General features: G+C 41.2%; 1 protein-coding gene across 1 annotated transcript; it reads right to left on the bottom strand.

Annotated features, from left to right (window-relative positions):
• Nucleotides 1-619: 619 nt before the first annotated feature.
• entpd3 (ectonucleoside triphosphate diphosphohydrolase 3) lies at nucleotides 620-13,564 on the bottom strand. The gene is made up of 10 exons (XM_030103815.1): nucleotides 13,408-13,564; nucleotides 8,147-8,284; nucleotides 6,879-6,996; nucleotides 6,633-6,792; nucleotides 5,941-6,100; nucleotides 5,509-5,736; nucleotides 4,624-4,887; nucleotides 4,431-4,541; nucleotides 3,812-3,949; nucleotides 620-3,082 (listed from the first exon to the last, which is right to left on the bottom strand). Exons 2-10 carry the CDS (start codon nucleotides 8,279-8,281, stop codon nucleotides 2,894-2,896), a joined length of 1,503 nt encoding a protein of 500 aa, XP_029959675.1. The 5' UTR covers nucleotides 8,282-8,284; nucleotides 13,408-13,564; the 3' UTR covers nucleotides 620-2,893.
• Between the last annotated feature and the right edge of the window lie 275 nt (nucleotides 13,565-13,839).

The raw sequence follows: 13,839 nt of genomic DNA, 5'->3' as shown, positions 1-13,839 counted from the left end.
TTTATGTCGCTGTCTTGCCAAACACGTGCCACTGAGATGTGCGCAGGTTCATGATGTTTCTGTGCGAAAAGGGCATTTCTGTTCAACAAAATCATTTCTGCTTCTGGATCGTCTCCTAAAAATGACAAGGAGATTTTTTTGTGCTGCTCCCCCTCTTTTTTTTTTTTTTTTTTTACTTTGTTACCTATATTTTAAATTCTTTGTGTCTTTTTCTGAGAGTTGATTATGATGTGTGAGCTGCTATACACTTTTCAGTATTGGGGATTGAGGCTGTCTGGTGTTGGGTGTCTGGAAGAGGTGCGCCTCAAGAGAAAAAATAACAGCAGCGACAGATCGCCTGAGCCCAGAGGAAACAGGAGCTCATGTCTCCAACAGACAAAAACAGAAAACACTACGTGGCTGGTCCGGTTTGCGGGGTCCGACCCTCGTGTTCCCGCTCACACACTGACCCTCCACCAAGAAAACACAAGCTAATGGACGTGCAGGAAGAGGTGGGCGCCGAGAGAGTCTGGCTCAACCAAAATCACGCAGATTCAACAAACCTCTGGTGGAAAATAAATTATTGAGAGGAGAGAGAACGAGTAGAGAAAGCAAGAACAAAAGTACTATTTATGAGATCTTTTTTGTACAGGTGTGTAAAAGAAGATGCAACAGAAATAACTTTGATGATGCTATTTTTTTATTTGCTTGGTCACATGCCTCCCATGTCTTTCAGATTTGTGATTTCGAGAGTGTCTGTAGAACCAGTGGATATTGCTGTAGTTTCAAATGTCCTTCTTTTTGATTTTTTTGTTTTGTTTTGTTTTCTTTTTAGACAAAACTTTCAATAAAAAAAAAAAAATCTAAACGTCCATGCTCACTTTGAATATTCTGCAACTGCCGCTTATCACCACTAGAGGGCGCTACTGGTGTGAATGTGTGTGTGAGGGAAGTGTACAGTTGTAAGCATGGCTCCAGGGAAATTCAAGTTGGCCAACTGACAGATAAAACAAACATTCCTTATCAAACAGGCAGGTTTTTCTTTCATATTACTTTCATTGATTAATTAAACAGGTTTAAATCTGTGATTTTAGTGTCAAATTGAAAACAAGCTGAGGGAAATGAATTTTTAACATTAAGCAGCAGCAAGTGATGCAGTCAGTAGGTACGTTTATTTAAAGAGACGAGTACAGTCAGTGCATCAAACACCCGTGCATAGATTTCTTCATGACATTGACATCAGTATTTTTCAAAACACTTCTTGAATTGAATACGTTGCGAGGAGGAAGTTTAAAAAGACACAAAAGTGAACAATTATTCTCATGCTTTTTTCTGTTTGCAGTCCCTTCATACCGGAATGCTCTTTTGTTGTGAAAGGCTGATTGGTGACGATATCAAAGGACGCTAAATCTTTACATCAAGTCATGACTGTCACACAAATGTGGTTTAATTAAAAAGAACATTTATGTGTAGTTTTACCCTCCATTTATTTATTTTTTGTGTGTGTTGAAAACAAACCTCCCCCTGAAGCTCTCTGGCGCCCCCTCTTGGGAGACCAGAGCCACACTTGATTCCATTTGAAGTGAAGAAATTCTAATAATCATAATCAAAGCAGATTGAATTGTGATAAACAATAGAATATATTTCCTGAGCACGGTTCCAATGTATTTGTAAACTTTTCTATCTAAAACTTTGACTTTATCTCCTTTTTGGTCAAGCTTTTTTTTATGGAATGTACTTCAGTAGTTTGTGCTAAATTTCCAAAACTAATGCAGCCGACACAACATGAGGGAGTCAGTAATGAGCATGGTGTGACTGAAGCTGTTTGTTCTTTGTAAATGCAAATTGTAGTTTCATTGATTGGAACTAACGCGGTCCGGATGACAGAATTTTACAACATTTCATCACGGTGCAGTTTTCTTAAGTATCTTATCCAACTGAATAGCTATTATTTGTCAAACAAAAGCTGTTTTCCTAATATCACACACGAGGCCAATAAGTAATAAGTAGGCTAAATGAACTCGCAGTAGTTTGTTGTAATCTGATAATGCAAATTCATTTAACACAGTCATTAAAAAAAAGGGGGGGAACGGCTCATTAAGCAAGTCTTATGAACCAAATGAGTTCGCAAGTCAGATGAAAAACCACTTTAAAGACACATTCTGTGTTTTTTTATATGTATAACAGATGGAGGAAAACACAATCACGAGGTCAGAAAACAACTCATGCCTTGGATGCATGTGAGCCCTGGAGTGGATGTACATAAACAGGATGATCTCATTTTGAGATTTAAAAAAAAAAGCTTAAAATTACACAGTTACAAAATAACAAGGGCGTGGACATCAATGCCAGTCGTCACTTACATGTTCATCACGCTCAAGTAGGCACAGAAATCAATGTTAGCTTCCCTGAGGTCCAAAAAAAAAAAAAAAAAAGTGTGTTTACAGGGACATCTCAAAAATGTACAATATCAGAGGAAAGTGCATCACTCAAATTTACAGCTTCAAAATGATGGAAACACATTTAAAGGAAGACGAAAGCTTGTTGGTATAAAAAAAAAACGTAGCTCCAGAGAGTGTAAGTCTCTTCACTTATAAAGTAAACTTGTCAAGAACAAAACAAAAACACTGTTAAAATTTTACAAGAAATCTAAAAAATACATATAAAAATTTTACTGTTTGAATGAGACGAACTCTTCCATTTGTATTGTAACGTTTTGAGAAGCGCCTGTCCTTTTTTTTTTTCCAATCTCACATCTGAACGCAGCGAAAATGTCAGATTTGAGACAGAAGGCAGTTAATGGCTCATGCCGAACGTTTGCGTTAGTAGTTTACAAAAACATTTGCCTGAATACATGCTCTGAAGGAGACCCACAGCCACGAGGGACGAACCGCTGGCTCCGCAGCGCCGCCGCTCAGTAGCAGGCCCGGATGAGGAAGATGAAAACGGCAACTACAGTTACGATGGTTAAAGCAGAGAAGAGGAAGATGAGGCCGGCGAAGAGGGGGTTCGTCATGGGGGGGATGACTTTCACCTCGGACGGGAGCATGTTGGACATGCTGAGCATGTAGCCCAGGCTCCAGCCTATATTGGTGGATTTTACCTGAGGAGAAGAAGAGAATGTTTTTCAGCCTATACTTTGTGCATACGCGGAATATTTTCCAGAGTACATAGTTCCAATTTCTCCACTGCATGTCTGGAGAAGTTGGAAATATGGAGCAGCCCTGTCATGAAGTTATACAATTACAGCTCCGGGGCACAAAATATGAGTCATGAGACTCAAAGAGATTCCCTGTAAATAACCCAGAGTGATTTTTCAAACTGTCTCTACAGGAACCTAGCAGACACTTGAAAACAACACTCAGAAGCATACTAACCCTTTTGTTGGAAGCCGTTGAGGAGCCGCATTGTATCGAGTCCAAAAGGCCAAATTACCAACAATTAGGAAAGAGTGATTGCAGCGAGCGCCGCTATCTTTCTTTTTGAGGCTTGACTCATGTACAGAGTGTCACAAATGAGGAATCCCCCTCTGCTCAGGGAGTTCCTTTGTGAAAAAAAAATACACTGCGTGCCTTTCACTCTGACTTTCTGAGAACGGATGATTTGTATGTCAGACATTATTTTCAGGACGGAGTGGGTGGCCTCGTTTCACACCCTTAACTGTCTTTCTGTCTCTACACGCTAGTGCCGGTAACAGCCCACTTATGTGACAAAAACTCTGAATAACTTTAAAATTAACAACAGAAATGATCGATCGTGCTCTGGTAAAGCATTTCAGAAAGAAATGTGAAGATTGGTGGCTTTTTTGTTTGTTTTGCCCTGTGGAACCAACCTGTTGTGTAAAGTTTATATTTTTCCAAGTCTCTTCATCAAACTTGTATCCGTCCGCCAGCAGAGTGAAGACGTAGTGTGCTGCGAAGCAGTAAGTCCTGAGGTATCTTTCAGAGATCCAATCCTTCTGCTTTTTCAGCTGAAGTGAAGAGAAGCAAACAGTTTAGCCTCTGATTAAGCAAAATAATGTTGAAGTGGCAACACAATGTCCTTTAACCTAACCTAGAAGACAGTAATAGAACATGCTACAGTCTAAACATCACTTCCTTGTTTGTAGAGAAGCTCTGTTAATGTACAATATGTAGTGTTTTGATTGAATGGAAACTAACGTAACCAAAAAGCAGAATGAGATGAATTAATACTCATGATGTCATCTAAAAGTCAACAGGTTTTCAGCCTGCTTCAGCTTGTTTAGTCTTGCAGTATCAGTTTAAGGTGGTGTATTCATTCACTCAAGGAAACAGACTGAGGAATAGTTGAAGCAAAAAAAAGCTGGAGGACGACTGCAGCTACCAGCTACACCAGTCAGGCAAAAGACAAACGGACACAAACGTGACTCAACAACACCATCTATTTACAAACTGCCCATATAATGGTGTCACATTCTTTAACAAACTTACCAGTGTCCACTCTGTGTGGCAGAAAGTGTTAATGGAAGCGTTGAAGTCACTGAAGTCTGTCAGGCCTTCGTTCAGCACAGCCCTGGCAATGTAGAAATATCCAGCATAGGCCTGAGGAGAAAATATAAATACCCCAAAATTGTATTCGTTGTTGTGTTTTGGCTTCTTGTTTGTGTTATTTTCTGTGTCTTACCAGAAAGTCTCCTCTGACCGGCGGCTGCTCGACCCCGTTGAAGCCGCAATGTGATGAGGAGCAGGTCTTAAAGTCGAATATGGACTTCACTATGTCTCCACACACTTCGGAGTCGGGGGTACCGACCAAGAACAAATCCTGGTCCGGGTTGTAGTTTTTGGGTTTCGTGGTGCATTCTGTGTCGTAAATTGTTGAGGCCTTCAGCGTGACGTTGAAACCTTGGGGGTAGCAGGGGTTCTCTATGTAGGACGGGTTGGAGGAGCTCTGGAGCATTTGAGAAAGAAAAGAAACGTCATATGAAGGAAGGGTGAAGACACACGAAACAAAAAAAAACCAAGAGAGGAAGAGGAAAAGCCATGTTAACTGAGATAACATGATGCCGTTAAAGCCACATTAACCATTTATGTTCAGACCATTGTGTACTTGAGTCACACATTACCGCTTCCAAATTCTTTGACGGATAGTAATGTAAAAGTTAATGCTTCATGCGGGGATCTGCAGCTAATTAAAGTCCATTATATGTTCTCACAAGTATTGCATATTTCTTCATCTAGAATTACTTTTAGCTCGGACTGAAGTGGTCAGTTACCAGAAATAATGCATTGCAGGCTTGTCCGACAACATTTATAGTTTGATCAATATTCCTAATGACATAATGCATCCTGGATTGGTTTCCCTTTGCCTGTTCGCAACTGAGGGACAGCAGTGTTCACTAATCAATTCTTAACTGGGCAGTAATGGGGTCTGCGTTGCACATGCATGCAGAAAAACCACATGCTGGATGGTTAAAACACAGGAACAGCAAGGCTGATGGGGGGGGGGGGGGGGGTACTTCTTTTATATCGTCTGTGATTCTTCAGCAGAAAAAGAAGAAAAGTTACAAACCTGAACTATCTTATCCAGTACTCTCTTCTCAGCCTCATTTTTGCCGTAGCAGAGGTAACTGTGCGTGTAGACGAAGTAATCGTAACCATACAGCTTGACATACATGTAGTCAGGCCCACTCTGAGCTTCCGGGATGGCAAAGGCAATCTGTGTGGACGCTCCGCCGAGATCCATGGAACCCACCGTCTCCGCCCCCTCCGGGTGTAAATACTTGTTCCACAAGTTCCCCTGCAAAGACGACGCAAACAACAAAATTAGGTAAAAGAAAGGAAAACACTTCAACAGACTAATTTAGTGTCACGTGAAAAAATGTCAAAGTTTTAAATAAATAGTACAAACTGATGTTTTCTGCTTCGCTGTAATTCAACAAGGCCATGAAATGGTGTGGTGTAAGCTCTGCTGGGATGTGAGAGCAGGTGGGATGTACATTACATGGAATAAGTTTCCCATCAGGTAGTTGACCGTGATCCATCCATACAGTCCTTCTTCCTGCCCGCTGATGATGGAGGCATTTTGGAACATGAAGGGCAGCGAACCCAGGTACTCTCTGAGACTTTCCAGAACTTCATTCGACTTCTGTTCATCTTTTTCACTTATGGCACAGCAGAACGAGAGTGAGGTTAGCGACTGTAGAGGGACGTCAGTGTTAGCACAGAAACAAAATGCTTTCTGTTGAAGAAATACAAAAGCACAACAAAACTGAACCAGTGGACTGGTTGTATTAATTCTATGAGCTTTATGAATCCTGCCCTCTGCTGTGAATAGACCCCATAATAAGACTTCACATCATCAATGTTTGTCTCTCTGGGCTCTTGAATTTGGCCCCCGGCCTGCGGTCTGAACATGTTGTCACTGCCGAGGCTTCCAGGGGACTCGATGCGCTCGAGGGGAAACAAAACAGCAGCTTTAACAAACTACTGTCGGCACCGAAGATAACTACACTAGAGACCAAACCCTTGGCAGCAAAACCTCTGGCTTATCTAGTCTGTTTATTTTATTTATTGACTCAGTCATTGATTAATCAATTGTTTTATTTTCCAGCAGCACTTGTTTAATATAGAAATATATATATGTATCATTATGATAATGTAGATGCTGTCTTGAAAGTCTTGAAGCATTCTTACTGTAGCAGTCTCATTCCAGCAGTGGCCCCCAGAAAGAGAGGGGTCGTACGATGTTTCTCAGACGGGATCATTTCTTTGACCTCTTTCATGCATTTTCTGAAGCCATCCAAAGTTTTAGCATCTTTCTTGGGGTCAACTTTAATTTCTGAGATGGGAGAACCTGCGGGCACAAAACAAAGCTATTATTATATCCCCAAGTAGTCAGCTGTGAATATTTTTGAGATCATTTTGGAGATAACGTCTCACCATCAACTCTGCAGTTCTTCAGTTCTGTTACTATTCCTGTTTCATTCTGCTTGTCCCCGGGCCACTGATACACGAATATATTGGAACGAGATGAACCCGAGTCTATCACTATGCCATACTGAAATTCAGAAGAAAGAGAAAACATCCTGAAAAACCATGAAGCATCAAATTTTAATCAGATTGATCTGCTCTCATCAATTATTTATATCAAAATAATGTCATTAACAACTGCAGAGAGGCTGTTGTTGCACCAGCCAACAATAAAAGACCATTTGTGGCTTTTCGCTCATCACCCATGTTGTGCAAGCAGCTGTTCCAAATTAATCAAACACTGCAGAAAATGAAATAATACTCAGGAAAGTAAATCTTTCACTTGTGTTTTTCTTTCCACAGTTAGGTCCTGGTCAATAACTGAACATCATTGCGATGCTTTGACCCGCTATCATGGCTGTCAGTGTGTGGGTCAGTCTTGCAAATTAAGTTCTGGTTACATCAGTCTGTTGGATGAAGACACTCTATGAACTGGATGTTACAGCTTTTTGAGGAAAAACAAACTGCGAGTTCGTTCAGGACTACAATGACACATCTCCTCCAGTAACCAAGAGTTTATTTAATTTGTAATAGAACAGCTCTTCCAGAGAAAAGGCTTTGCACAGATTATTTACAGAGGCATTACAGCCAAAAGTTTTGGCGATACATTAAAGGTGCTGCAGGCAGGATTTTGCTAGTCAATGCTAATTTTTCTGTGTTTTCTTTGGATTAAATGTTAGAGTAGCCATTGATAATCCTTTAGGAGTGTAGCATAATTGCACTACCGCGAGGGCGCAGCGTTTCCATCTGTCTCTGTTCTGAGCTGAAAAGGAATCTCGACAGCTCCAGGTATCTTTGACCAATCAGAAGAGCCCCTGAGGCTCTAACTGTGATTGGTCGAGGGGCGTTCATCGCACGTTCTCGTGGGAGGGGCTTAACTTGCATAAGGGCGTGATGTCAGAGAAAACAGGACAGGATTGGCTGTCCTGGGTTTCAAATCGCCATCTTAGATGGGTCAAATCGCCATCTTGCTTAGGTAACCCTAAGCAAGATGGTGGAGATGCCGAATCCTGCCTACAGCACCTTTAATTTGAAAGACATTATTCACAACACTGGTCATCACTCAGCCAAATAATGAATAATTCTTCTATTTAAACTCTGATATTCACATAGTTTGATCTCATTAATGTAGATACAGAAGGACACGAGGACATTTGAGTGTGTCTGCATGTTATCACCTCCATGCCGTACTCTTCAGCTTTCCAGGCATCTTGGATGACTGCAACAGCGACAAGGGCAGCGATACTGGCCAACAGCAGAAGAAACACCGTTGCTATTCGACACTTGTAGCCCATTTTCTGTTTGGAAGCCATTTCCTGTTGGCATGATGTTGAGCATTATTGTGCATATAGTTAGACAATGTGGAAGACTGTAGGGCTTTTAATTTGGAACACTGAAAATACAACTGAAAATACAGTTGAAAAGCATTCAGTCGACCAAACAACCAGGGGTCTGCCTCCATCATTCAGTCACTCAGAAAGACGTTCAGGATTTGTGGGGTTGGACCCATCGGTCGACCCAACAAGTGTGGTTTTCACTAAGAGCTTTTCAGCTCTCAAAGAGATCACATGTCGAGGTTTGAAAAGTGATGAAGAGCAAAAACAGCAATCTATATTTACTGTGGGATGGAAAAATCCTGGCAGGATGACCGTGCTGATTGATGCCGCTCTCTGTGTTGTGGCAGAATGGAAATGTCTCTGGAGTGACACAACTGAGTCATGTACAATGTTCCTGTGACACCTTGGTTTTGTAAATAATTTTACAAAAACGCCTGGGAATGTCTTTTATTTATATGTAAACAGTTTAGAGATCTTTTTTTGAGAATTGTTTGTGCAATTTACCAATTGAATATGTTTTCTAAGTTAGAAAAATGATTGATTCCGCATGTTTGTGGTGCCCAACATAGAAAAATAACTTTTTACAACTCAGAATTTTTTTTCTTTAAGTTTAGGTTCAGTGTGTTCATCAGTGTGTTCATACAGTCTGTCAAAGTTGATAAATAATTGTACAATTACACCGGTGAGGTTGTATTGAAACAAAGACACCAAGCAGTTAAACAGGAAAATCAAAACTTGTGGACTTGTTGGTGTGAAACGAGCATCGGTGTGAGCCGCACTCGTAAACACGGCAGTGTACAAAACCGTGTGACTTCTTTGGAAAGTTTCTGTAACTCATCAAAGTGTATTTTATCCTCCCATGTCTACAAAGAGAATGCCAGAGAATGCCTTCACATGTTAAAGTGCAAATGTTGAACTAAACTGTGCGCTTCACTGACAAAACTCGACAAAAACTCAGAGTTGAAAGTGTTTTTAAGGAGGGGTTTGATCCAGTTCTGCTGTACCAACTGGTTGGTATTTACTGGAACGGCGGGCAGCTATTAATTAAAGATTAATATACCTTTCCCACTTAAACAAATGGTTAATTTCATCCTTGATTAAAGAACAACCAACCAACCCAAAGACCACATCTCAGTCAGATAAAGGAATGCACTGATAACACTGTCAGTGTCAGTTGAAGAGAACAAGATGAGTTCTGGGAAGCGTGTCCCGGAGTGGAGGAGGTCTGAATTGGCTGATAGTGAGGACGGGATGAAAGTGAGAAGTTCTGCTGAGTCTGGTTCAAAGAGGAGGACGACGAGCGGTCCGACAGATCAGGACGGAGGGATTGGTGGAGGAGTAGGATGCAGCAGAGAAGGGATGGAACTCAAAATCATCCTGAGGTTCCGTGAGGAGAAGAGGATATTATCAATCCAGGTAAAATATCTACAATTCTAAACAATCAGGCTGTTGTTCATCTGTTGGGCTGAGGTATTGAGAGACGGTAGGGACGAACAGCAGGGTGAAAGAGGCTGAAGGAGCTGAGTGTGAGTTCAGAGTGGGAGGAAGTGGCGTAAGGGAGTGATTTGGGGGGGGGGGTGACTGATCAGAGTGAAACACAGAGAGAGAGAGAAATGAGGAGAGACTTGGTGGGAGTGAAGCCACAGAAACAGCAGGCAAGTGGAGGAATGACTTAGCTCACTTTTATTGCAGAGGTGGTTGATGCCTCAATGAAGATAAGTAGAACAGAAAGAATTTAGATTATTCTTAATGCAGCTCACCGCCTGGATGTTGGTGCGTTTGCATGGGAGGAAATGAGAAATGGCTTGGCTGTAAAGGCCACTGCCAGTGATATGGCAATGATTCGACTGTTTCACTGGTGTCTGCTGGTTAATGGGCAGGAATCTAATTGATGATCTGCCTCAGAAACCAGAAGTTAATCGTATACAGGAAACATGGTTGAAACCACAACTGTGACAAAGGGTTAGAAGAAGAAGGATGTAATAAGAACAAGGTGTAAATATAGTGAGGAGCGATGATCACATAGTTTTGGTGATAATGCACCTCAAAGGTTGGTGCCACTCGCCATTAATACAAACACACAATGTGAATTGTCCTTTCTGAAGTGAGAATAGGCCATAGGAAGATGTTGGTGTTATGAACACTACCTTTATAACATAAAAAATCTGGCATTTAAACAAGATGCTTTACTTTTTGCTTGTTTTTTTTAAAAAAGAAAAACTACAGGTGCAATTAGAGCTAATATACAAATCATTATCTTGTAAATAAAGGAAGAATTCGCATAATGCATCTGCAACAATGACAGACTGGAAAAACTTGTAGAGGTGTGAAACTAGTGTGAAACACTGAATATGCACTTGTTCTAGAATCACACAAACCCCACTGGATGCCTTCCATCAAATATGCATTGTGATATTAAATCCCACTTTAGATCTTGCCAAGTTGTAAGCTGAGGAAAGTCTCTCAACTTTAGAAACACTGAATTAGTCAAATTTGATGGTTTATAAACAAGATGTGACTGTTCCTGGTGGTCCGGATATATTCACTGACAGAACACAGCGCTGGGTTCCCGGTCACTGGGTGAGCTTTGATGAAAAAAAAGAAAGGATTTGAAAAAACAGACTTTTCCTGTTCTGAGAAACTCTCAATGACTTAAAGACGCACAGGATGGTTGCAATTACAAGGCACACATGGACCTCGATACTCTTGAGCATGAGATGAGGCTCTTTGGCTGTAAACACACACACACAAACACGCATGGGTGCACACATAAACACATGCACACATTCATACAAGGGAAGAAATTAAACACCGACAAATCTTCCAAGGCAACGTTGGAGGAATTCACATTGTACTGGGACGACACTCGTGTGGCTTTCATGAAGGATCTGGAAACCATTTCCACCCCATTCCGACCCCTGATACTAAACACACACTCCCCATATGCTGTCTGACCTTCATTGACTTCAGGCAAACCTTTGGAGTCAGAAAACCGCCTTGCCTCAATTGAACCCTGGCCAAGGCCGAACCTTAAAACAGAAATAAAACGATTCTTCTCATGATCACTGAGACATTATGAGTGTGAATAGATTTTGGTCTAATAAATAGTAACTCATGCACACACTCAGACACTTGTTCCCATTCTGTTTTTTATAGGCTGACTATGTCATTGTTTTTCTCTTGAAATGTTTGATGTTTCAATGTTTGTTGTCGCCTAGTTTCTCTGTGAGGTTATAGCAAAAAAGAACCTGCAGCATCATGGCTTCTCCAGACGACGGTGTATCATTGTTACGTCACTCTAATGACAGTCTGATGTCAGGTAAGCTGTATCTGGAAGCAGCGTGTCAGCCCCGTCAAAGCTGTCATTATCAGACCGTGAGTCACTTTGTGGATTAAAGAGATCCACCGCTCTCCCTCCTTCCTCCCCTGTCCTCCTCTATTGACATGTTTCCAAAACTAAAAGAAGCCCAAACCAAGAAGAAATGATCTGAGTCGTGTTAAACCTGCTCACTGCAACACTAAAATTATATCACTGGTCAGTCCTTTAGGTTGAGGTATTTCCACAGAAAACACTGAGAAAACAAGGATTTCAAAATTGTTTGGAGGCTGTGATTAGAAGACATGTCAACAAGCATGGCTAATGTTTCTGACAGGTGTACTTCTTGAGTTACCTGAACACATAACAGATGTGTGTGCTGCATATTTAAAATTCTAGGTTTTTCCTGATATTGGATGTCTTCCTTTATGCATGTGAGATCATTGACTCGCCCTGCTACTGACCTAATTTATTTATTGCTGCCATTTAATTTTCCACCCGTGTGACGGTCTTCCCTGCCCTATGCAGGAATTTTTTCTTCCTGCTCCATTATTGTTGACTCTTCTGGTAGTTCTGATTTCGCTGATAAACATTTCTGGACCTTGCCTTGCTTGTATTGTTGGCAAGAATTCCACCTTCCGCCTTCAAGCGAGATGATTCGGATGGGATTGAATTCCCAGTGCATTTCAGTCCTCTATCTTCTTTTTTCCCCCAGCACTTAAAAAGAAAACCAAAAAGAATTTTGGCTTTTGAGCCAAGTGTAGTTAAAATAATGAAAATACATCAAAGCTGGTCTTTATGTGTTTGCGTGCTGTTTACTCGTACAGCTATGTGAGTGTTTTATCTGATTGCATGAGCCTGCCAACTGGTGAACATTTTTATTTCTCACATAAAACTTTTAAAAGACAACATAAGATAGTGACTGTGACTATAATCCACCTGTTGCACTATGTTTTAAGAACAAATATTCATCAATCATATAGGATAGAAATCTAAAAGCCTAACGTGACAGGAGGTCGTTAATCTCTGGCTCTGCCGACCGGTCAGACTCATCCGGCCCATCTGGTCAGTGTCAGTGCGGTTCTGGTGATGAGTGTGGGTGTGTGTTGTGCATTTGAGGTAGTACTGAACCTTTAAATCTAGTTAAGAAAATAAAGACTCTCTGGAAGCATGTGAAAAAGGATTCCGTAGATTCTTCACTTATTAAAAAATGTGTTGTGTCATTCATTGATGAGCAAGTTTTGACAGGTTTTGTTTTACATCATTTCAGTTTCAAGTCTGATATCTGTACAGTTTTAAGATTACATGAAATTGCATCTCAGATAAACTCTGCAGAAAAGGTAATTGAAGAATGTTTTTTTTTTCTTTTTGCTATCTACTTTAATTTCAAATTCCTTACCGCAAACTTCGAGGACAAAACTTTGCATATAGACTTAAACACTGCCAGAAGTGTTTTTATCTTTCCATAAACACATCCATGTGTAGCCAGCAGTCACACAACGCATGCAAACTGTATTTGCACAATTTATTCACTTTACTTGTAGGGACTGGTTCTCAGGTAAGGAGTGGAACAAAGTGCAAACACACACACACACACACACACACACACACACACACACACACACACACACACACACACACACACACACACACATCACTGTGACATTATAACACAGTAGTACAATGAGAATGACTTGATCTGCATTAAGTAACACATCAGCCACTTGCAGTGGTTTGTCAAGATAATAAAAGCACTGGAGAAAAGGGTAGTGCATACGTTGCTTACCTTGGAGGGATTGCCTGCAGATCCTGGCTGGGAGTGGGAGTGAGATGTCTCTCAAGGAGAGATGAGGAAACAAAGCAGGAAATGGGGGGAGAAGCAAAGGAAGGGAGGGAGAGACAGAGAGAGCAATGAAGTGTGCAATGAGGGAGAGCGATCTGGAGAGTGACTAGTCCACAGTAACATGAGCGGTGCACCCTAACATAACTGAGAGTGGGAGTGAGAGGAGGGGGGGAGCATGGGAGGAGCAAAGCATACTTAGTCCAGCGCTCACCACTCCCATCCCATCAGAGCAGCAGAGCAGCCAGCACATGACGAGATGCAGGCCCGTGTCTGAGTCTAATCATTAGATACAGATCAAAGCTGGCAAAGTTGATAAAATCGTCTGTGAGACAATGTGAGAAGAATGAATTAAAGCGGTTAAAAAGCTATATAATC

This window comes from Salarias fasciatus, chromosome 11 (assembly GCF_902148845.1).
Source record: "Salarias fasciatus chromosome 11, fSalaFa1.1, whole genome shotgun sequence".
NCBI classification, from domain to species: Eukaryota; Metazoa; Chordata; class Actinopteri; order Blenniiformes; family Blenniidae; genus Salarias; species Salarias fasciatus.
Note: the sequence above shows the minus strand (reverse complement) of the source record. Positions and strands in the feature narration are given on the sequence as shown.